We start from the raw sequence: 24,004 nt of genomic DNA, 5'->3' as shown, positions 1-24,004 counted from the left end.
CTGTCATTCTCCTGGTCTACAACAAATGCCTGGCATAAACATTACCTTCAGGGATGTGTTATGGCCGCAGCAAGCCCGTGCAGAGGCCTGGGAGAGGTGACAGGCTGCAGACTGGTGGAGAGAGCTTCATGACTGTGCATCAGAAAAATAAAAGAAGGGGGGGGAGAGAATGGGGGCGCCAGGTGAAGGGAAGAAACTTCTGGTTCACCAGCAGCCTGCGTGTGTCGAAAGTCTATTCAAGTTGCTCAGCAACCAAGAAAACAAGAAAAAGCATTTCAGAGAGCAAGGGGCTAATTGTATAAATAAATTAATTAGACATTTCCAGAGTCGGTGCCATAAATGACAACGGGCTGGAGTGGCCAGTTTCTTGCTGGCTGAAGTGTGTCCCTCTCTCCTCCCTGAGCTCTGGTCTAGCAAATGAGGGAGCAGGGGAGGCTGGGAGCCAGGTAACTGTGTGTCAGAGATGCTTTGGGGGGGGGGGGGGGCGCAGAGGGAGGGAACCTTGCCTTGGGAGAGAAACTGAACTAAAAGACATTCAAGGTCTCTTTCAACTTTCCTATTTGATCAGTTTGCCCTGCAGGGTGGAAAGGGCAAGAGAAGGAGTGAGTCCCCACTCTGGCAGCTGAGGGGAACTTAACAACCTCCTTTCCCACACCATCCATGGGGTTTCCCTCCGCTGTATCTAAAACAAGCAGGCTCCCAAGAAAGCCCAAAGACGGTGTTGTTAGGGCATTTGTGCGAGAAATCAGATGTTTTGTCGGTGGCTATATTTTCCCCTTGTTCTTCTTTGCTCCCTCCCCTTGGCTTCCTTTAATTACAGCAGAATCCCACTGGCTGCTCTAATGACTGCGCGGAGCTGCTGTGCAGATACAGAGCTCACCGGGAGAGGAGGGAGCAGGCAGGAGGCCAGCCGGCTGGAGGGGGCGGCGGCGGAGGGAGAGGAAGGCGCCCAGCGGTGGCCAGAGCCCGGTTGCTGGGAGAGGAAGACAGCGGGGGCATCTGGCTCTGCTGCCTGTCACCATTGGCTGGGAGCTTCGAGGCAAGCCTCTGCACCTCTCTGAGCCCTTGTTTTCCCTCCCTCCAAACAGGGAGAATGGGTTTGTGGGGGGTTGATAACAGTTGATGCCATTGCTAATTACGTCTCTCCCATGCTCAAACTTACGAAGGGTCACCCAGTGCCAACAAGAAATAGGGCCGAATCTGTCCGGCAGGACCTGCAAAGCCTCCTTAATCCAGTGTCCCCTCAGCCTCCTCTCTCCTGGTTCCCAAATAACCCTGGTACTTCTCACCCCCAAGCTTTCATCATCAGTCCTGCTCCTGGCCTGGAAACCATGACACTGAAGTACTAATGCTCAGTGGAGGGTTCCAGAGAACAGATTGGTCCAGTTGGGAAAAGATCCAGGAATTGAACGTCTACCTGAGTCCCGGTGGGATCAGGGGTTGAACCGCCCCCTGCTGGGGACTTGCTGTCCTTGCTGGAGCAGTGGACCTGGCAGGGCTCTGCGCTCCGCAGCCAGGGGACTTGTGGCTCCGTCACTCACCAGCGTGGGGTCCGGACCAGAGATTTAACTCCCCCGTGCCTTTGATTACTCATCTTGACAATGAGGCTCATACTAGCAGCTACTTCAGGATGGTGAGTATCCAATGAGATGCTGCTACAGAGGGCGCAGCTCAGCGTCAGGCACAGGATAAGAATGCTCTAAATGTCCATTGTTTTTACAAAATTCTCACTCTAGAACAACATAGAAGCTGATCCCTTCACCTTTACCCAACTGTTCATTCTGGTTCCCTCAGCCTCCCTCCCTCCCAAACGCTATAATCCCCCCATTTCGTGTCAATTCCATAGCGGATTCAATGACTTCCAGCTTCAAAAAGCACGTTGCTCCACTTCCTCACTTACTCTGCAGCCTGTGAGCTGTGTGACCTTGGCGACCTATGTAACCTCTCTACATCACAGTGTCCTCATCTGTAAGACAGAGACCATGATAACCCCGACTCACAGGTTGCTATGAGGGGGCAATGGGATGACACACATCTGAAGTGCCCAAGATGGCACCTGGCACATAGTAGGCCCACAGTAAGTGTTAGAACCCATCCACAAAAAGAAAAAAAAGACAAAAAATAACAAATGTTGGCAAGGATGTGGAGAAATGGGAATCCTTCTGTATTGTTGCTGGGAATGTAAAATGGTACAACCATTATGGAAAGCAGTACAAAAATTCCTCAAAAATTTAAAAATAGAACTACCAACTGATCCCACAATTATACTACAGGGTATATCTCTAAAGGAAATAAAATCAGTATCTTTCAAGAGAAAGCTGTACTCCTATGGTTCATTGCAGCATTATTCACAATAGCTAAGACACGGAATCCACCTAGATGTCCATTAATAGATAAATGAAGAAAATGTTGTGTGTCACGAAATGAAATATTATCCAGTCTTAAAAAATAAGGAGATCCTACCTGATCAGGTGGTGGTGCATTGGATAGAATGTCAGCCCGGGATGCTGAGGGCCCAGGTTTGAAACCTCAACTCAAGGTCACCGGCTTGAGCGCGGGCTCACTCGGTTTGAGCATGGAATCATAGACATGACCCCAGGATCATAGACATAACCCCAAGGTCACTGGCCTGAGCCCCAAGGACACTGACTCAACTGGAGCTCCCTGGTCAAAGCACATATGAGAAAATAATCAATGAAACAACTAAGGTGCCTCTAGTTGATGCTTCTCATCTTTCTCCCTTCCTGTCTGTCTGTCCCTGTCCTTGTCTCTCGCTAAAAAAATAAATATTAAAAAAAATTAAAAAGAAGAAGGAGGAGGAGGAGGAGAAAAAGAAGAAGGAAATTCTGTTACTTGCAACAATATTGTTGAACCTGGAGGACATTGTGCTAAATAAAATTAGGCAAGCACAGAAAGCAGTCCTGCATGATCTCACATATATGTGGAACCTCAAAATATTAAACTCATTAGACATGCAGAGTAGATTGTCTGGGGCTGAGAGGCAGGGAGAGGTTGGTCAAAGGGTACAAAGTTTCAGTTTTGCAGGATAAATACATTCTAGAGATCTAAGGGTGAATGAAGCACTTTGTTCATAATACTGCCTTGTATACTTGAAATTGGCTAATAGAATAGAGCTCAAATGTTCTCCCCACCAATAAAATGGTTGCTATGTGGGTGGTGGATACATTTATTAGCTTGATTGTGGTAGTCACTTCACAATGTATACACGTTATCAAAAAATCACACTGAACACCTTAAATATATACAATTTTTGTTGATTATAACTCAGTAAGCCTGGAAAATAAATAAAATAAGATTCAGGAAAAGAAATTTAAGGAGCAAAGGACAAATTTTAGAACACTTTTTCCAGAGCAGGGAGGGGAGGGAGCTGGACTCAGGGAAGGCTAAGAGCCAGGGTGGGGGACTGGGCACACTTCTCTGCATCCCTCTCTTCTCTTATTTTGCTTTCAGCAAACGCTGGCTCAGCCCCCATGCCTGAGAGGTGACACAGGCTCTGGGGTGTTTCAGATTTCCTGCTGTTCCTAGAAATTCCACCTTCTACCCAAGTGTTAGCCCATGGGAGGCCTTGCTTTACTTGCTATAAATTCAACGATGAGCCCTAACCAGTTCACAAGAGATTCAGGACGAACTTGTTAGAAGTACGCTAAACTCTCCACTAATAATAAAAAAATACCTGAAACCCACGTTCAGGAAAACCTCCTTAGTAACTTCCATTAAGAAGAGACGCCCAACGTGACACAGTTATGCAGCACATGGATGCAAGCCAATTTGTTTGTTTCATCTTCAGAGTCACCTGCTCTTCTTTGAAGACCATCATCCCCACACTCCTGCCATCCCCACCCTTTTTAGGGGAAATAAACATGGGGCTAGAGCCTTGGCCACTTGGCACAGTGGTAGAGTGTCAGCCCAGCATGGGGAAGTCCTGGGTTCAATTCCCAGTCAGGGTACACAGGAGAAGCGCCCATCTGCTTCTTCACCCTCCCCCCCCCCTTCTCTCTCCATCTCTCTCTTACCTTCCCACAGCCAAGGCTCAAATGAGCAAGTTGACCTGGGCACTGATGATGGCTCCATGGCCTCTACCTCAGGCACTAAAATAGCTCAGGTGCCAAGCAACGGAGCAGCAGCCCCAGATGGGCAAAGCTTCAGCCCTAGATGGGGGCTACCAGGTGGATCCCAGTCAGGGCACATCCGGGAGTCTGTCTCTCTGCCTCCATGCCTCTCACTTGATTAAAGTAAATAAATAAACAAACAAACAAAATATATGGAGCCAGAGCTGTCCCTGTCTGAGCTTAAAGAGAAAGGGAAGGTGTGGCTCATCCCTCTGTTTATTATAGGGCTCTCTGCAAGAAAACACCAACCCGGGGTAGGGAAATAGCAGTGTTGGAAGGGAGAGCTTCCTCCTCCCATAAAAACATGCAGCCTCACAACAAGAAAAAACAGCTCACGGGAGACAGACCTACTTACTAGAAAGCAGACCAAGCTAATCTTCAAAATCTTGTATCATCTTAAAACCATTTCCTACCCATCGTCCAGTATCTTCTACCACAGGACAGGCACCTTGCCAAGCACTTTAAGCTCACTAAATCCTCACGACTGTGCAAAATAGGGATTATAATCCCAATCTTATAAAGGAGAGAACTGGGTTTCAGAAAGCAACTTGCCCAAGTTCACATAGCTAGTCAGTGTTAGAGCTCAGGTTCAAAGTAGGGTCCACCTGACCCGAGCACTACTCTGCCACCAAAAGCATCCCACCCCCTATGACACCCCGTAAGTCATCTAATGTACCCATTCTGTCCAAGGCCCCTTGGTTGGAGAAGAAGCCCTAGACTGTACAGAACTTCAGGAAAACTGGAAAGCATCAGAGTGGTGCAGAGAGCACTGGACTAGGACTCTGGGAGACGGAAGGGAGCTTCCTCTATGTCGGTGAATTTGGGCACTCCACAATCTCTCGTGGCCACTTGTTCCACATCTAGAAAAGGATGTGCTTCGATCCTTACATGTTCTTCCCAGCTCTAAAATTATTTCTATTTTTTTTTCCTGTATTTTTCTGAAGCTGGAAACGGGGAGAGACAGTCAGACAGACTCCCGCATGCGCCCGACCGGGATCCACCCGGCACGCCCCTGGCGTCACTCTGCGTGACCAGAGCCACTCTAGCGCCTGGGGCAGAGGCCAAGGAGCCATCCCCAGCGTCCGGGCCATCTTTGCTCCAATGGAGCCTTGGCTGTGGGAGGGGAAGAGAGAGACAGAGAGGAAGGAGGGGGGCGGGGTGGAGAAGCAAATGGGCGCTTCTCCTATGTGCCCTGGCCGGGAATCGATCCAGAGTCCCCCGCACGCCAGGCCGACGCTCTACCGCTGAGCCAACTGGCCAGGGCTAAATTATTTCTATTTTAAGAGCACCTTGGAGAGGATAATGTTTAACCCAATGGAATGACTCCCAAATTGTGAAGTTTCTGGCCAAAAAGAAATTGAGCAGAGATTTCTCTCGGCTGCCCCTCAAAATCACACCACAGGTCCGAGCTACTTCTCCTATAATTTAATAACAATGACATTCCCTTAAACACCTCTGTAATTTTAGCATTTATAATACCCTTTCAAATCCATAACTTCATTTTGATCCTTGCAGTTGCAACACAGATGAAGAAACCTTGGTCTCCGATGTTGGCTTAACTTAAGCCATTTCATAAAGTTGGTTGAAGGCGATAGGAAGGCTTGTTTTCCCATTTCAGTTTAATCACAACCAAAAAGAATGCTCCTACATATACTTGGATCTAGAGTCCTATTGCAGAATGAGCCCATCCATTCAAATAACACCTCAGCTACCATTATCATCACCATCATCATCATCATCATCATCATCCACATTGAACTCATTTGAGCACATAATAGACACTACATCATAGTTGTTGAAACTATTAATAAAGGAGGTTGGTACTGTTTCAGTATATATACCCAAATACTGCTAACTCCATCTGCAGGTAAGATCAGCCTTGCTTGGAGGCACGCACATAAATTACACGTGTACACACACGACCTCCCTACTGTTTTCTCTCCTCACGCCAGCTCCTGTAAAAGGCACACTGGTGAGTCCTTTTCTCCTACAATGATTCTTCCAGCATCCCCCAGTCTGGCACTGCAAATGGGTTCCGCTGAGGCAGTGGGTCATCAAGGAAAAACAGCTTGCCACCAGCGCCTGCCTACATTTGGTCACAGGGTGTGACAACAGTGTTTCACTCAATAGAATCAGCTCTGCCCCCCTGCTCCATGTCTTTAAAAATTCATATGTGCACAAGAAAGGAAGAAATCACAAAACCAAAAGAGGGGAAAAGGCAATCTTGAAATGAATTCGACTGCAGAAGCCTGTGTTCCTGCAGGCAGAGTAGATATTAATAATTCAACAAAATATTACAGTAATTACTATACTTTGCAAAATCACAACAGTGCACTTTAGCACAACTCCTACCAATCTCCCCGCCACTGCCATTAATAAATAAAACACTGTTCCCTGTATTAAACTTGTTGTTTAAAAAACTAAATATTTTATCAAGCACTAATATGTCTTAAATAATCAGTCAAAACCAAAAAAAAATAAAAATAAACTCCTGGCCACACATGTCTCCGCTTTCCCCAATAAGCAAAATCACATCTTCACAGCTATAACAGAAATCGACTTTAACAGGAGCACACTGAGTGGTAGGGCTTGAAAGCCCCCATTGAGGGACCTGAGGACCACTCAGCTTGAACGCTCTGCTGGAATTCGATTAGGCTGCAGGAAAGAGAGTGAGAAATAAAAAGTGGAAGATAAAATTCCTTTGGCCCATGAATCCTACCTACCCCATTCAGCTCCACAAAAAGAAGCCATGAATTGTAGAGAGACAGTGGCAGGAAACCACCAAAAGGACACAGCTAAAGTTAGTCCTGAGCGTGTATGAGGCTGATGACCTTCAAATATAGGTGAGCCTCACTTTACACCGCAGCTATGACTCCACAGATTTTCAACAGCCAATCTATCAAGTTCTGTTCATTTTACCTGCTGTATCAGCTGGCTTTTGCTGCAAGAATGCTGCAGAACAAACCACTCCAATCTCAACCACTTAGTTTCACAACAATCATTCATTCTCATAAATACACAGGGCAGCTCAAGATTGGCCAGTATAACTGGGCTCAGCTGGGCAGTTCTTCTGCTCATGGCTGGGCTGGGCTCCGCTGATCTAGGCTCAGGGCGGCTATAATGTCTTATCACTCATCCTCCCAGGAGGAGTAGAGTAGTCTGGGTGTTTTTCTCATGGCCACTACAGAGGTTCAACATAGCAGGTAGACACACAATGCCTATCTGTAACTAAGCTTAGCACAGGCACCTCTTCTGTTGGCCAAAGCAAGTCATAAGGCCAAACCTAAAATTAGGAGAAGAATGCCCCTTCCACAGAAAAAGGGCACTGTGAAGGACCAATACAAAAGGAATTATTGGGAGGAGCCAACAACACGATCAACTACACCTGCTAAATATACTTTTAGTTGGCTCCGTCCTACCCAATCCCACCACCACCACCCAAGCCACATCATCTTTAACTACAGCAGCAGTCTGGTCTCCAAGCATCCATCCTATGCTTCCTCCAAACCACAGGGTGGTCAGAGTGGTTTTTTAATGTGAATTTAATTGTATCACCTTCCTGTGTTAAACCCTCCCGTGGTTTACTCCTTTGCTCTTAGCATAAAGAAGACACTCCTTCCCCTGGGCCCATAAGGCCCTATTTGGTGCTACCTAGGTCTGCCTATCTAGCTTTGTTTCTCATCAGTCCCCATCCCACAAACCATCCGTTCCAGCCACCCTGTCCTTTCTGTCCCTTTTAGATACCTTGCTCCTTCGTGCCCTAGAAGCTCTGTGCCCAAAACACTACACCCTCTCATCTTCACCTCATTGACCCTGAGCGTCTTCGAGATCTCAGCTCATCTGCTCCTGCCTCCCCGCCCTCTCCACGTTAAAGGTCCCTGGTGTCGTCTGATAGCACTGTCAACCTCCACCGCAGAGCACTGCTCACCATTATAGACTCCGACCCCAGCAGCACCTGACACATAGAGGACATTCTACAGATGTCTGTTGAATAGAGATGACGTTTTCAAAAAAATCTATTTTTAATTTTTAAAATAAAAGGTAACTAAAACTGCCTTTTTTAAATTAGAATTTTATGTTAAAGGTATTCAGATACTAGTGTGGATGGCAAACTAGTCTGTAAAGCAGGGGTCCCCCAAACTTTTTACATGGGGGGGCCAGTTCACTGTCCCTCAGACTGTTGGAGGGCCGGACTATAAAAAAAAACTATGAACAAATCCCTATGCACACTGCACATATCTTATTTTAAAGTAAAAAAACAAAATGGGAACAAATACAATATTTAAAATAAAGAACAAGTGAATTTAAATCAACAAACTGACCAGTATTTCAATGGGAACTATGCTCCTCTCACTGACCACCAATGAAAGAGGTGCCCCTTCCGGAAGTGCGGCGGGGGTCGGATAAATGGCCTCAGGGGGCCACATGCGGCCCGCGGGCTGTAGTTTGGGGACCCCTGCTGTAAAGGGTTTAGTCATATAGCCAGTTTAGCATAAATCTGGTCACAATGTATCAAGACCCCTAGAAGGGTTCTGCATCACTTATTTTGAACAAAACCATGGGCATTGCATGCCAGGTAGCTCCTTCTCCCCACACTCATCAGTCTCTGCATGGGAGGGGGATGTATATTAATATATAATCCCCAAATGACAGATGATGCAAGTCCAGCAAGTAATCTAAGTACAATACTTCAAAGATCCAAGGGAAAAAAACATTTTGACTCTAGATTACTATGTCCAGATGAACCATCACACTAATGTAAGAGCAAAAGAAATTTTACACATGCCAAGAATGAGGGGGGAAAAAAAGTATTGAAGCACTAGGTGACTATATTATCTATCATCTACAGCAGGATCTTTGGAGAGTTAAAAGGAATATATCAATATTTATATCAGGATACAGAAATGAGCATTCCCATGTACTCACTGAAAAGGAATCCTTGAAGACACACCACAGAAAAAAATAAAATCAGCCTCCAATAAGAGTAAAGAAACCCAGCCCTGGCCGGTTGGCTCAGCGGTAGAGTGTCAGCCTGGCGTGCGGGGGACCCGGGTTCAATTCCCGGCCAGGGCACATAGGAGAAGCGCCCATTTGCTTCTCCACCCCCCCTCCTTCCTTTCTGTCTCTCTCTTCCCCTCCCGCAGCCAAGGCTCCATTGGAGCAAAGATGGCCCGGGCGCTAGGGATGGCTCTGTGGCCTCTGCCCCAGGCGCTAGAGTGGCTCTGGTCGCAACAGAGTGACGCCCCGGAGGGGCAGACATCGCCCCTGGTGGGCGTGCCGGGTGGATCCCGGTCGGGTGCATGCGGGAGTCTGTCTGACTGTCTCTCCCCGTTTCCAGCTTCAGAAAAATACAAAAAAAAAAAAAAAGAGAGAGAGAAAAGGAACCCAAGCAACAGAGGCACTATCCCCAAGAGAAGAATAAAAAGTCTGTTGAAATAACAACTAGGAGGCAGGCCTACAAAGAAATCAGTACAAGTCAGAATATTCAATAATAATACAATTAAGAAGCTGGAATATCTTAGTACTATGGTGAAAAACAGATGGGTCTTCTGTCTATGACGAAGATAAAACAATTAAAACCTCAAAGAAAAAAACCAAAAAGCTGTGCGAGAAAGTGAGCCCAAACTCATAGGGCAGCACTTGGAGCAGCTGTTAGAATGGAAGATAATCTATTTGACCTCAAAACTCAGAACACTCCTCACCCAGCAACACAGGTTTAATCATGAGAATTAGATCTATTTTCTACCATGCTACTGGGTTTTGTTATAAAGAATAAACACAACCATAATATTTAAACATTATATTAGTTTTTATTCACTCCAGTCTTGATTACATTTAATGCATTTCCTAAGTATGCTCCAATTGGCACATATTTTAAATGATTTCACATTGTTTTCAGGAATGTTTTTCTAATACGTCTTTCCCACGTGCAAGACTATATAAGCTTTGTGGGTGTCTAGCGTGAATCATATGCTGTTTCCCCATCCTGCATCACTAGGCATAGAGTAAACACTCCCCAATACTTTATATTATCTGAGGACAGAACAATCAATATAGGTCAAGTCCTGGAAGAAATGCTTTTCTTAAACATCCAAATTACAATGCCATTTGAGAATTTCATTATGTCAAATGTGACTGGAAGTAAGTTGTCTAGCATTCCTGGAATAAGAATGTCGAGGCTTTACACACCAGAGATGTGTGCTAATGAAAGTGTGTCAGCAGTGCTGGGGCAAGGCGAAAGAAGGCAGATGCCGTGCCATACGTGCTGTCGGATCTGTTGCGGAAGGACCTCCGGTTATTGAAGGAAGAAAGGAGAAGGAAGGTAAACGAACACCATGAGTTCATAGTGCCCCCTGTTCATACCACGATGAAAAGTACTCTTTTTAAAATGCTTCCAAGTGCAGCATCTCATTAATTCACTGCGACATAAAGGGAGCAAGTAGGATTGTCCCTGTCTCACACATAAAGAAATGATTGACCTACTATCACATCTTGTTTATGGTGAAATGGGCCTACATCAGTTTATGGAACTCTTTCATCTGGTAGATAAACTGAATCTCAAGCCTTGGCCCAGTAGTTCAGTTGGTTAGAGCATTGTCACGGTACACTAAGGTTGTGGGTTCAATCCCCGGCCAGGGCACATACAAGAATCAACCAATGAATGCATAAATAAGTGGAACAAAAAAACTGATGTTTTGTTCTCTCTCTTTCTCTCTCTTCCTTCTGTCCTCTCTCTCTTCTTCTCTCTCTAAAATCAATAAATTATAAAACTTTTATAAAATAAACCATCTCAGAAAATTCAAATAAATTAGTGTCATAATAAGAAAAAGAATGAAGGAATGCTTATTTATATGGAATAAGACCAAAGGTATGCATGCTTGAAAGAAGCATTTTATATTTTTTATCATTATTCAAGACCCTTTATCCTTATTAAATACACTCATTTTTTTAAATCTCTAATCCATAGACATATAAGCTACTATACCTGGAAAGGTCTTTATTCACCTACACTTGAGAAAGGACGACTTGCTGAAGATAGTGAATGTGAATCAGGAACCCAAATCTAGAGATCCCAAGTCGCAGACCCATATTCTTTCCAACCTGTCGTGATGGCCCTCACTGATGATATCTTAGTAAGGTACCAACCATCAGCTCAGCTGCTCCCTGCCAAGGAACTGACAAGGTGTAAGAAAAACAGGAATTATATCAATTCCTAGTCAGGAGGTGACCTGCCGACAGGTGAAGGTCCAAACTTTAGGACCCTCTATATACTCTGAAGACCAAGCATGTGCCTGAGGTGAGGTGGGGCTCCTAAGCCCTGAAAAATGACAGCGAAGACTAATTTCAAGGTGTCTGTTCCCCTCTCACCACCTCACACCATGGTTCTGCTACTCCGTCTAACCCTGGATGGGCTTCTTTCTTCCAGAAGGCACCTCTCTAAAGGAGGACCCTCTCAGAGCCAGGGTCAATGACGTCATCTTCCTCTCCAGCCTCCAGTATGTACCATGGTATGGCCCTAAGCAGGATTTTCTTTTTAAGTATGAGGGAAATTCCTGACTTGGTGCGATGGTTAATTTTATGCGTCAACTTGACTGGGCCACAAGGTGCCCAGATGTTTGGTCCAACATTATTCCAGGTGTATTTGTAAGGCTATGTCTCGGTGAGATTAATATTTGAACCGGTAGACTGAGTACAGCAGATTACCCCATGTGAAGGGACCTCATCCAGTCCACTGAAGGTGTGAGTAGAACAAAAAGGCTGAGGAAGAAGTAATTCTTCCTTTCTGCGTGACTGCCTGCAAGCCGGGACATTAGTTGTCTCCTGCCCCAGACTCAGGCTCAGATGAGAAGTACACCATCAGCAATACTGGATTCCCAGCTTGCCAGCTACAGATGTGGACCTCTCAGCCTCTGTAACAGTGCCAATTCCTTACAGTAAATCTCCATAGGTATATAAAAATATATATACAGTGTGTCCGTAAAGTCACGATGCACTTTTGACCGGTCACAGGAAAGCAACAAAAGACAATAGAAATATGAAATCTGCACCAAATAAAAGGAAAACCCTCCCAGTTTCTGTAGGATGATGTGGCAGCATGTGTGCATGCGCAGATGATGATGTAACACCGTGTATACAGCGGAGCAGCCCACAGCCATGCCAGTCGAGATGTAGACGGTACAGAGGAAAGTTCAGTGTGTTCTGTGGCTCGCTAAATTCGAATTCGTGACCAAAGTGCAATGTGAATATTGGCGCGTTTATAATGAAGCACCACCACATAGGAATAACATTACTTGGTGGGATAAGCAGTTGAAGGAAACCAGCAGTTTGGTGGAGAAACCCCGTTCTGGTAGGCCATCAGTCAGTGATGAGTCTGTAGAGGCTATACGGGATAGCTACCTAAGAAGCCCTAAAAAATCTGTGCGTGAGCCCACATCGAACTGCACTGAATAGGTATGAAACTGGGAGAGTTTTCCTTTTATTCAGTGCAGATTTCGCATTTCTATCGTCTTTTGTTGCTTTCCTGTGACCGGTCAAGAGTGCACCATGATTTTATGGACACACACACACAGATATATATGTACATATATGTATACGTATACATATACATATACATATACATATACATATACATATACATGAACATACCCTGAGAAAAAGACTTGAATTCAAGTCGTTTAGTCAGGAAGTAATCCCAAGGAATACTGCTGGAGGAGTAGGAAAGTGAGAAAGGAATGGGAGGGCTGCCGACCAAAGCGAGCAAGTTGCCAGGGCAGGCAACCTGCCTTAATCCCACTGAAGACTCTGGGAGACAGTGCAGGAAACCAGCCTCTGAGTTATCTCATCCCAAAGGGCGAAGGAGCCAGGGTATTCATCCCACTCCCACTAGTCATTGACAGGGAGATTCTCCCTACTCCTTGAATGGAACTTAATTTTGGACATTTCCAGTCTATGCCTTGCAGAATCAAAGCTAATTCCACTGGGCAAACAGGCCCTGGTGCTGGTGGTCAGAAGTCAGACCAACATGCAGAGAAAGGGCAAAGGCGGAGGAGATATGGGCAGGGCACTGTTTTATAGGCTACAAATGGCTAGACATTCAAACCTGCCCCACTTCCTGCCTAGGCTGACAATGAGAACTAACATCTTACCCAATAGAATAGCGTCCTGTGCTAGACCCTTTGTTTGTATGAAATATCTCTAAGATTCACAACAGCCCTACAAGTTCGGAATTGTCCCCATTTTACAGCCAATGAAACTGAGGCTCAGATACCTGTTCAAAATCACTGTTGTTTGGGGACCTTCTCATAACACAAAAGATATTTTAGAGTTTTGAAAAATCTTCCAGTCAAAAGTTTGCTTTAAAGTATAAATGACACTGAAAGAAATACCCCTCCTCTGCACCGTCACCTTGTAGATCAATTTTCTCGGCATCTCCGTTCCATGGTCTTAAACCCCCCCCCCACCACCACCACCAGATGTAACCACATGTGCATGTGGCAACTTGAGCTGCTTTTCTAGCCCTGAAAAAAAAAATAATACTGTTCACCTCAGTAATTGTTCTCCATCTCCCACTGAGAACAGATTTTTAAAAGAAAAAGTTCTTTTTTTTTTATGCAGCAGTGTAGTCTTTAACCTGATTTTAGCCATCCGGAAAAGAAACTGCCTACCTCACCATAGATGGCAGGAAGACTTGAAGAAAACTGAGTCGGGCACATGGGACCTGAGAACCCGTGACAGACGATTGTGATGTCCCAGCGGTGCAGACCCCAGGCCCGGAGGCGGCCCGAGGAGGCCAGACCCACCCTCATCCCCAGGACACATTCTTCACTCAGGCAGTTTTATGTATTTAAGAAAGTATTTCTGTCATTCAGCTCAGTAAACTTTTACTGACTGAGCATCAGTGGCAGAAAATGCAGGCGAGATGGGAAAACCAAGCCTGAGCACCACTTCCGGCTGAATTTATATCTATGGGTTGAATGGATTGCAGAATATTTGTAAAAAAAAAAAAAAAGCATTCACTTCCTTTTTCCCTCAGGAACAGGCTGGATAACCAACCTCCAGAACTCAACTGCTTTTTTTTTTTTTTTTTTTCATTTTTCTGAAGCTGGAAACAGGGAGAGACAGACAGACTCCCGCATGCGCCCGACCGGGATCCACCCGGGGCGACGTTCTGCCCACCAGGGGGCGATGCTCTGCCCATCCTGGGCGTCGCCATGTTGCGACCAGAGCCACTCTAGCGCCTGAGGCAAAGGCCACAGAGCCATCCCCAGTGCCCGGGCCATCTTTGCTCCAATGGAGCCTTGGCTGCGGGAGGGGAAGAGAGAGACAGAGAGGAAAGCGTGGCGGAGGGGTGGAGAAGCAAATGGGCACTTCTCTTGTGTGCCCTGGCCGGGAATTGAACCCGGGTCCTCCGCACGCTAGGCCGACGCTCTACCGCTGAGCCAACCGGCCAGGGCCAGAACTCAACTGCTTTGTCGCCAATTATCCACCTATGGGCCACCAATGGGTCCCTCACACAATGCACCTGCAGGCTGCTGCTGCTCTTCTCTCCTTTGGGACAATTCCTCAAGCAGCATTATTATTTCACCTTATTTATTTTGACTTCTTTCCCAGGACAACACTCCCTCAAGTGCCTGTGTAGGAATCTCAGGCTCTGTGTTTGGTGCATAGAATGCAGGCAAAAAGGGAATTCAAGCCTGTAACTCAGTGGGTATCAATCACTACAAAATATTAATGAGTTGGGACAGAGTGGTAATTCTGGAAACGAGGCTGCAAGTATTCCGCAGATAGTTCCAGCCATAGTTCCCCCTTTCACATCAGGCACAAAGCGACGCTAGGAGATCGAGAGGAAAAGCATACCGGGACCATCGGGTCAACCCCATGACTTGGGCACTCTGGGTTCTGCTTGTCAACCAGTCCAGACGCCCGGTTCCCTTATTCTCCTAAAGCTGCATGTTTCAGTCACTCTCTTCAGGAAGTCTTCCCTGAGTCACTGTGGGTTGTAATCATGGATGCCCAAGCCAAGAGAAGCTACTCTACATCTCTTTTTGAACACCTTTCTCAACCTTTTACTCAATGAAATCCTGGGGAAATGTTCAACTTATTACTTGTGACTTAGTGTAAACTTTAAACTGGTCCTAATTGTCTGATTGTAACATTTTCTATTACAAACTCTGAGTCTGAGTTCCAAGGAGCCCAGTCCCCAGCCATTCGCTTCTCTATCTCATTCCCTGTGTGCCTCACATAGAAGACAGATGTCACTGTACCTCATCTGACTGAGGCTGTGGACTAGAGAAGTGGTTGAAATAAACATCTCGCTGAGCACTGGCTTCTAGCCAAGGCTTTGCCATCAGTTCACTGGGAAAATTTAAGCAAGTCCCACCTTCCCCTGCTTCAATGTTTCCATCTGAAAAAGAGCGGAAAGCCCCTTCCAATATAAAAATAACAACTAAACCAACTAAAAATATCTGCAGGGCTTTCTGCAGGTCAAGCACTTCTGTTAAGCACTTCGCTATGCATGTCTTATTTAATCCTTACAAACAACAGCACTATCAGCATCACCCCCTTTTTATAGATGAAAAAATAGCCAAGAAGGGTAACAACTTGCCAATCTCACAACAACTGTTAAGAGTGGTGGGCAGCGTTTGAACCCAGCCAGCAGGCTGGAAGCCCACGCACCTTTTTACTACATGGTCTTGTTTCACACTCCCAGTGTACATCTGTTCCTAATCAGTCCTGAAGGGGATTGCACTCTCGATGAGAAACCTCTATAAGTATGAATTCACAAAAAGTCATTCGTCTTATCCAGGCTAAAGAATCTCAAATCCACAACTTAATAGGGTCCTTGATTATCCTCTATAGCTCTATTGCCAGCTTTTCCCCTAAACTAGGTCCTCTTCCAGTGTGTGCCAAGTAACAGGCCCCTACTCAGCAGTGGGTACCGTTTTACTGGCCAACAGCTCTGAATCGCTGGCCCCACTGTGCTCCGGGTCCCTCTCATCTCAACCCAGTAGGGCTAGTTTCCCCTGCTCCTCATCAAGGAGTTAATAGTAGGGAGCTATCTGTGCAATCCTGAAGTTCTTAGACACCATTACTTTTTCTAACTTACTATAGCACATTTATTAGTGTACTATAAAGAACAGCATTTTTATAAATAATTAAACCCAAACTACACTGATCAAAATAGATGAGCAAAATGTTCCTGATGATGCAACCAGGCTTGATTTACTCACTAACACAAATAAGAGGTGACTCACAGGAGACCCCATTAACAACCGTTAGGAAGATACAGATTGTCCAGCATTAACGAGTTTGGTATTTCTTGTCTGCAGCCACAGCCGGGGGTGGATGAGGGTGGGTGCCACAGCACATAGCCCGGGAACGGGAAGGAGAATCTATTTCTCATCCTCTCTGGCTAGCCTCATGTACAGTATACTCATCCTAGTCCTCAGTCTATCCTACCTATAAAATGGGCAGCGTTCTATCTCACCTGAGTGAAAAAGCATCAACAGTCTAGTCAGGAAAATGGTCTGTAAACCCAAGGATAAAGAAGAAACCCGGGAGTAAGTAGAGGACAGCCACACAGGAGGAAGAACAGTAGGGAGTTGAACAGCAGGGTGCCATATTTCTGTCTGAGCCTCATAGCCATCATCTCTGTGCTGAGTGATTTGATGGAGGCAGTTTGTAAGTGCATGTCCAGCCGTAACATTTTGTGAGTCTAAAGACGCTTGCAGTACTCCCACAGAGAGCCTCTCTCCTCCAAGCTCACAGCCTGAAACGATCACTTGACAATTAACCACATATCACCCTGTGGCATCTGTCTTGTTGTCATGTTATTTAACTTTATAGAAGAGCAGTCTCATATCTGAAGCATATTAGGACCCGGAGGCAAGCGCCGTTTTGTCTCTGTGTGTCTTCTCCCTCCATCACAACCCCTACCAGCCCCTGTGCCCAGAACACTGTCACATACAGAGGAAACACTTAGCAAAGGGCTGACTATCTTATGTGAGTCCCTCTGATCTCTGGGGCACAGAAGGGAGAAGCCAGGATTGCTGACTAGGCCCTATTTCTATCTTACTAAGTGGGACAGAGATGTTTCTCAATCTTATGTTAAAATTCACATATGAAATGAAAAACCAGATGTATAAACTCAATACTATTAAGAAACAGTGTTAGACTGTCCTCCCTTCCCCCTCCCCTCACAGCTCCAGTGGTCTAGTAAATTCTATAAGCACTTAGGAAAAAGGGAAACATATGCTTCCAAGGAAGACTCCATAGGTGTGCTATGTTTGAATCTTGAGTGTAAGACTAATGGGTACATTTCAATAGAGGGAGACTTCAAGTGTTAAGGCTCGGAGTTCAAGAGCAGGTTTGGGGACAATGAAGGGCCTGCCTTTGCTACAGTGAAGGAGTCAACCAGGGAACAATCCAATACAAAGTGGGAGAAGTAGACCCAGAAGGTACACAGTGAGGGGTCGTGAATGCCAAGCTAAGGGACTTTGGAATTGAATTTAAAAGGCCAAAGTTACTCGAGCTAGAACATGGACATACTGCTTGAAATGCCGCTGGTGATAACAGCTGTCAGGTGATGAACAACTGAGAGAGAAATCGTCACCATTCGAAAGGATGAGGGTTTGCAATTCTTTCATAGCCTCTGCGAGATGAAACGTGGGACCATCACGCCTTTATCTACACGGTCACACAGGCCCGAGGACAGCGGAGTTCTCTTATCTCTACTCACTGCCAACAACATCAGCCACCCACCAGCTCAAACAGGGATAAGTCTGGTCAGCCAAATGCCACTCCTCCCATGATGCCAGTTCTGATGACTCAAAGTGGCCCACCAGGCACAAGCATTCTATATTTTCTACCTCCTCCTCCACAAGGTCTCTTTTCTCCCAAACTTGCTGAAAAATCATCCTTTGACTTTTCTCCCCATGAGGAATGTGCCTTAAACCAGCCAAGAAGTCAAAGGAAGCAGGAGATCAACAGGTGAGTCAAAGCACCAGGCCACAGGCACACCCAGCCTTGGATAAAACCCTGGCCTCCTGACACATCTTTCTATCTCCACCAGTCTGGCTATGTTGCACCTCTCTGCTCCTTCTGGGGCGATTGAGGACCCAGACAAATCATCTAGTTCCTAAATTCCCTTGGGTGCAATAATAGGTTTACACAGCCCGAGGGAAAAGCAGTTCCCCCTTCCTCCCGCCTGCCTGCCTGAGCCTTCTTGCCACTGGAACCACAACCCCTCCCCCTTCCCTTAAACCCCACGCAACTGGAGAAGTCACTTCCTGACGTTCCTTCCTTGTCGAGCTGAAGGCAAGCTCCAATCACTGCATCTCTGCAATCATTCAGTCAGGCCTCCCAATTAAGGAGTTCGCAACTTCTGCTCTCCTTGGAAATCACTGCAGGATCTGAGAAGCAAATCACGCTCTGTAACCTCCACATCAGAGGAAGCCTGGGACAGACAGCGGTGGTGTTGGCCCCTCCGTCCCACCCCTCCCCCAGGCACGCAGTGACCAGGAGCAATTAGTGCTTTCTGCCTTTCCCAGCTACATCTCAGCTGAGATGCCTCCCCCGTAATATTAATTAAAAACAGATTCTTTTTGGCAAACCCCCGAAGAACAGCCTCCATGGCAGACTTCTTTATTAAGCCTCTGAGAAGGCAAAATGCATTAAGATATTGTGACACGGGGACTGGGAGCAAAGACAATGAGGGCTAGACAATCCAGCCAAAAGCTGTTTGAAAAATCTGTTTAGGAGCCACACTTAGATGCTCCAGTGAGTGAAATACAATTAATCTGATCAAATCTGTCACTACTTTGAACATTAAGAGTAAATATTTAGAACACAGTTCAGTTGAATGAGTTATGAGTATGAAATCCTGTCTGGGAGAATCTGTGTGTCCCCATCTCCTAGCAGGCTCGGGGAAGGGTGGTAGGGTGGGGACCTGGAATTATCAGCATGTCTGATTTCTCTTCACCAAGGGGCACGTTAACTGAAAACTATCTGGCAAGGCATTCCAACCAGATGCCCTACAGGGGCGGCAGCCCGCAAAGCCCCACCCCTCGGAATGAGCAGCTGGAAAGTAATGGGGATCCGTCTCAGGAGGGGTAGTGCTGTGTCACCTCAGTACCAGAAGTGGGGATCTCCATCAAGGCTTACTCCAGGGAGGAGGGGCATGGGAAGTGGGCTGTTGCCTTCACAACTCTCCACAGCCATCTGCCAACTCACTGAGCAAGCAGGGAGGCATCTTCCTTCCTTCGTGGGAGAAGGGCAGAATGATGTGTTTCTGTTCCCCTGTAAGCTACGGGGCCTGGGCTCCCTCTGGGTGTTTGTGAAACATTCTCTAACACGTCAATCACCAGGGTCCCAGCTGGAGGCAACGGAAGAGAATGAATGGCAAATCACTCTGACTCCAAGTCCAAATCCACTCACCTCTCCCCCAGAACACCTGTCAAGTCAAAAACAGCAGGGAACCGAGACTCCATCCCCTCCTGACACCTTCTGGCTCAAGTTTACAGGGCACCTCCTCTTTGCCCGCCCCCCAAGCCATCCCTCCCCACTCCTGGAAACAAAGGGAATACAAGTCCAAGCCTGGGACAAGGATATTCTTCTGCCCACTGAACCCCTGGACACACGCTGGATACATGGGGTGGGGTGGAAGTCCTTGTCTTGAATGTCCACTTCTGCATGCCTGACTGCAAACTGTCAGAGTGGAGTTCCATGTCCAATTATATGGGGTGACTGAAAGCTCCCCAAAAAGGAACCCACGTCAAATAACGAGGTCCACCAAGGACACTTGGAAGGACAGCATGTTCATTAACCCGGTGGCCTACCTGGAGCAGGACATGTTTAACACTTCTGCAGCCAGAAGAGAAGATGGAATTCTCTTTTCATGTCAAAAGAGCCTGATGTTAGGGCCCAAGTTCTCTGCCTTGGGGCCATCTCTCTCCACTTCGAAACCAATGATGATAGGGCCCAAGTTCTCTGCCTTGGGGCCATCTCTCTCCACTTCGAAACCAATGATGATAGGGCCCAAGTTCTCTGCCTTGGGGCCATCTCTCTCCACTTCGAAACCAATGGTGAAGGGACCTTTTGGAAGGTTCCTCATTCTCCCTCACTCCCCACCTGGGTTTCATTTACAGACTTTGCTGCCTGCAGGACAGGGGTAGGGGAGAAAGAAACCAGCTGGGTAGTGTAGCAGAAACTGGTTTCCCAATTCTTCTTTCAGGGGTTGTTTCTTTCAAGTCTTTCAAACACAGGGTTATGTTAACATGCTTCCCTATCTTCCCGCAGAGCAACACAGACCTGATACTCAACAAAGCCTTTCTCCCTGGTACTGCGTGCAAAGTGTGATCAAAGAGGCAAATCTAGCCCAGGAGCTAAAGAGACGGTCCTCTGGACCAGAGAAAGAGGACATCATGGGGTCCCTGCACCCTGTCCTTTACTTGGACAGTAAGACAGGCCACCAGCACAACCAATAAAGCCCTGGGGGACTGTCTGTAGAGTGTCCAAATCTAATCTCTGTTACTAAGGGTTCCAAGGCCAACTGCTCCACTCCATAGGCCCTTCTGGCCCTATTTTAACTGACAAGCCATTTTCCCCGAGGAGTGTTGGGCAAGACTTGACCCCTCACCTCCTCTGTAGCACAAGGCATGAACACAGGCGGAGAAGGCTATGCTCACTTAACTGCTATTTACAAAAAGCATTCTCAAAAATCTCATCTTCAGGAGCTTTGTCAAAACACAGACACCCACACACACAAAGGATCCTCAAAATAAAAGCAGAAGAGTAAGAAAACTCTTAAGGTAGAGAGTTTACCCTGTCCGAATGTGTTAGTAATGAAGTCACAGATACTTGAGGACATCACCTCCTCTTCCTAGAACACATTTACTTCAAGACATCCTGTCCATCCTCCTCACTCAGTGAGAATACAAGAAAACACACACACACATCCTCTGGGAACTTGTAAGTCTTCAATCACCCATCCCGGCAAAGGCACGCACCGCCCACCCGCAGATCCAGAGCTGCCGGGGTGTGTGTGTGTGTGTGTGGGGGGGGGGGTTCGTCTTCACTGGAGGCAAATGAATCAGCCACCGGGCTGGCTGCTGGGAGCTGGACTTCCCAAGTCCTTCCAGCAGCACGGGTTACACAGGCTGGACTACCCAAGCTACATGTCATTAAGAACCAGGAAATCTATACTCAGGATTGCTGCGCTCTGCGGACCTCTACCTTTCCTGTTATTTGCTTCTCGCCCCTGTGACACCCCCAGCCAGGCCCCGTTAAAATAAGGTGAAAATTTCCCAGGGAAATCTTTAATGCCAGTCATGAAGAGACGTACAAAGGGAGGAGGGCGGTGCTTTCCCATGTAATGAGTTCCCAAAGCTGCCCATACAGACATCCGTCATCCTCCTGCCCAACTCCGGGTCCCCATCTGATCCAGAGAGCCAGAGAAGAGAAAACGATTTTTGTGAGACTGGCTGCAGTGGGGGCGGCAGAAGTGAAGGGAGTGGGGTAAATCGCGGGAGCTGCCCCCTGCAGGGCTCTGTCCCGAAAGCCCATTCCCCACTGTTGCTAGGCTTGACTGCACAGCACTGGGTGCGGGCAGGTCGGGTGGGAAGGGACCCTGACCCCATCCGGTGGGCGGGCGCGCTCTGCTGCCTGCTGCAGCGGTTCTTTGGGCCGACTGTACTCGGAGCCACCGGCGTGGACTCAAGGGCGCCACCTCTCGATTCAGACACTTCCAGGGAAACCTGGTGGCAGAGAAGGGGTGGAGAGGTGTGCCAAACGCACAGGGGACCCAACTCGACTCTGGGAACCGATTGTAGTGCAGGACGAAGCAGCAGAGGCGAGTTTTTTTTGCTCAGCGACTGTGTGTGCTTGTGCATGCGTGAGGGCAAGGGGTGCGAAATGGGTGCTGAATTTCACTCCACGCTTTAAACTTTTTTTGCTGCCTCTTCGGTAGCATTCCAGAGCAGCTGCCCAGGTTTTGAGGGGGAATCGGTGTCACCTAGAGACCGGGCTTCGGTCGACTTGGCCCAGCGTCCCGCGGCTGGGAGAATGCGGAACGGGAGCAGAGAGCGGCGACCTTAAGGTGGGCAGGGGTAGGGAGGCTTAGTGGCTTCCACCTCCTGGGTTCCCTCCTGCAGGATCGGAGCGGAGAAGGGGAAAGAAGCCCCGGCAGCCACGGGAATCTGTCCGTCAGTGCAAAGGCTCCCTCCCCAAACCGATTAGTGTCCTGACCCTCGAATTCAACTGCCTAACAGGAAGACTGACTCTCCAAGCTCAGTACCACTGACAGTGACCACCAATCCCTCCTCTGCTCGTCTTTAAGCCCCTTCGTCCTTTTCTCCCCACCGGGCGGCCCAAATCTTAGAGTCTCCGATAAACACACACACACACACACACACACACACAACATCTTCTAACAAACTCCACTAACCTGTTGGGGCGTGGGGGAAGCTGAATAAACCTGTCCTGGCTCTAAAAGTCATGGCGCCCCCACCCCTTGACCCTCAACTCTCTCTCTCTCATTGCTGCCTCCCTTGCTGGGGGAAGACAGTGCGATCCACCGCCCGCGGGTGGGTACTCACGCTGCTGTTGTGTCCCGACCAGTGCACCATGGCTTGGTTGTGGGCCGAGTCCCCGGTCAGCGCGAACGAGGTGCTGGGCAGCCGGAGCTCTTCGGCCGCCGCCCCCCCAGCCCGCGACGCCTTCGCCTCCTCCCGGAGACCCTTGGCCAGAGGACGGTTTCCTTTGGAACCATCGGACAAGGCAGTGGCCCGGGTGTCCCCGTGTTCCAGGGCACTGGGGGGCTGCTCCCGGCGACTCCTCCTCGAGCTGCCAGGTTTGTTGGGAGCCAGGATGCCCTGTCCCCGCCATGCACCTGGCGGCGACAACCCCCCGGCTTCTTCCTGCTTCTTTCCGACACTGCCGCCGCCTGGCTGGGGCAGCGGCTCCGGTCCTGGCCGGCGCCCCTGTACAGCGCCTCTCCGCGCTGTCGCCAGCTCCTCTGGCCACTGGCTTGCCACTGCCCGCGGCAAAAGAGGAAGCAGCCCTGAGGGGCACGAAGCTGGGGCCGCGGAGTGCCCGGGACCGTCTGTCGCGCCCCAAGTGATCTCGGCACCTGCTAGGACCCACGTCGACAGGAGTAGGAGCCCAGTCCGGGCGAGGGGCGCCCCAGACCAGCCTGCAGGGCGCTCCTTGCGCGCCACCTCCATCCCGCTGCGGCTGCCGGCTGCCGAGGTTCAGGCTGCCGAGTGTGCGGCGCCTGCCGAGGTGCGGGTCCGGCTCGGGGGTGTGCGCGCGCCGACGAGCCAGCCAGCGAGTGTGTGTGCTGGGGGAGTGGGGAGGGGGCGGCCGGGAAGGAGGTGGCTCGGGCTGGCGCGCCTCGCGGGTCCTCTCCACTCTTCCCTCCTCGCTCTCAATCGCTCGCTCGCTCTCTTGTCCAAAGGGTGATTCTAAACCCAGGAAATATTAATTCCCCTTCGGTGATTTTTTTTCCCCCTTAAAATAAGATCCCTAATATCTTCCCCACCGAGATCCAACAAAAAATTTTGTAAAAAGGGGGTGTTCAAAGGTAGTAAGAAAATCCTCTTTTAAAATATGAAAATTAAGCCAGATCAGGAGGAGGGGGTGGTGACAGACCCCAATCCAGAACCTCTCCGAAATCCAGCCTCCAACCTGCTCCCGATGAAGAGTTGGGAGCCGCTTCTCGTCGCTTTGAGGGGTTACTCTTCTGGCCTGTTGTGGGGGAGGAAGGAGATGGCACTCAGGCAAGGCGTAGGGGGTCTCCAGGGAGAGGGAGAGAGAAAGGAGTCAAGTGCTTTCAGCGCCAACTGTTCCGATTTGGGAGGGGGGGGCAGTCAGACCAA

General features: G+C 48.1%; 1 protein-coding gene across 1 annotated transcript in view; it reads right to left on the bottom strand.

Annotated features, from left to right (window-relative positions):
• SORCS3 (sortilin related VPS10 domain containing receptor 3) overlaps positions 1-23,400 on the bottom strand; it is a 620,103-nt gene extending 596,703 nt beyond the window's left edge. Inside the window, exon 1 of the mRNA XM_066239920.1 lies at positions 22,724-23,400. Coding sequence (XP_066096017.1) covers positions 22,724-23,350 — 627 coding nt within the window. The 5' untranslated portion in view covers positions 23,351-23,400. The remainder of the gene's footprint in view (positions 1-22,723) is intronic.
• Positions 23,401-24,004: the final 604 nt, after the last annotated feature.

Source organism: Saccopteryx bilineata, chromosome 7 (genome assembly GCF_036850765.1).
Source record: "Saccopteryx bilineata isolate mSacBil1 chromosome 7, mSacBil1_pri_phased_curated, whole genome shotgun sequence".
NCBI classification, from domain to species: Eukaryota; Metazoa; Chordata; class Mammalia; order Chiroptera; family Emballonuridae; genus Saccopteryx; species Saccopteryx bilineata.
This window is presented reverse-complemented; position numbering and strand designations above follow the sequence as displayed.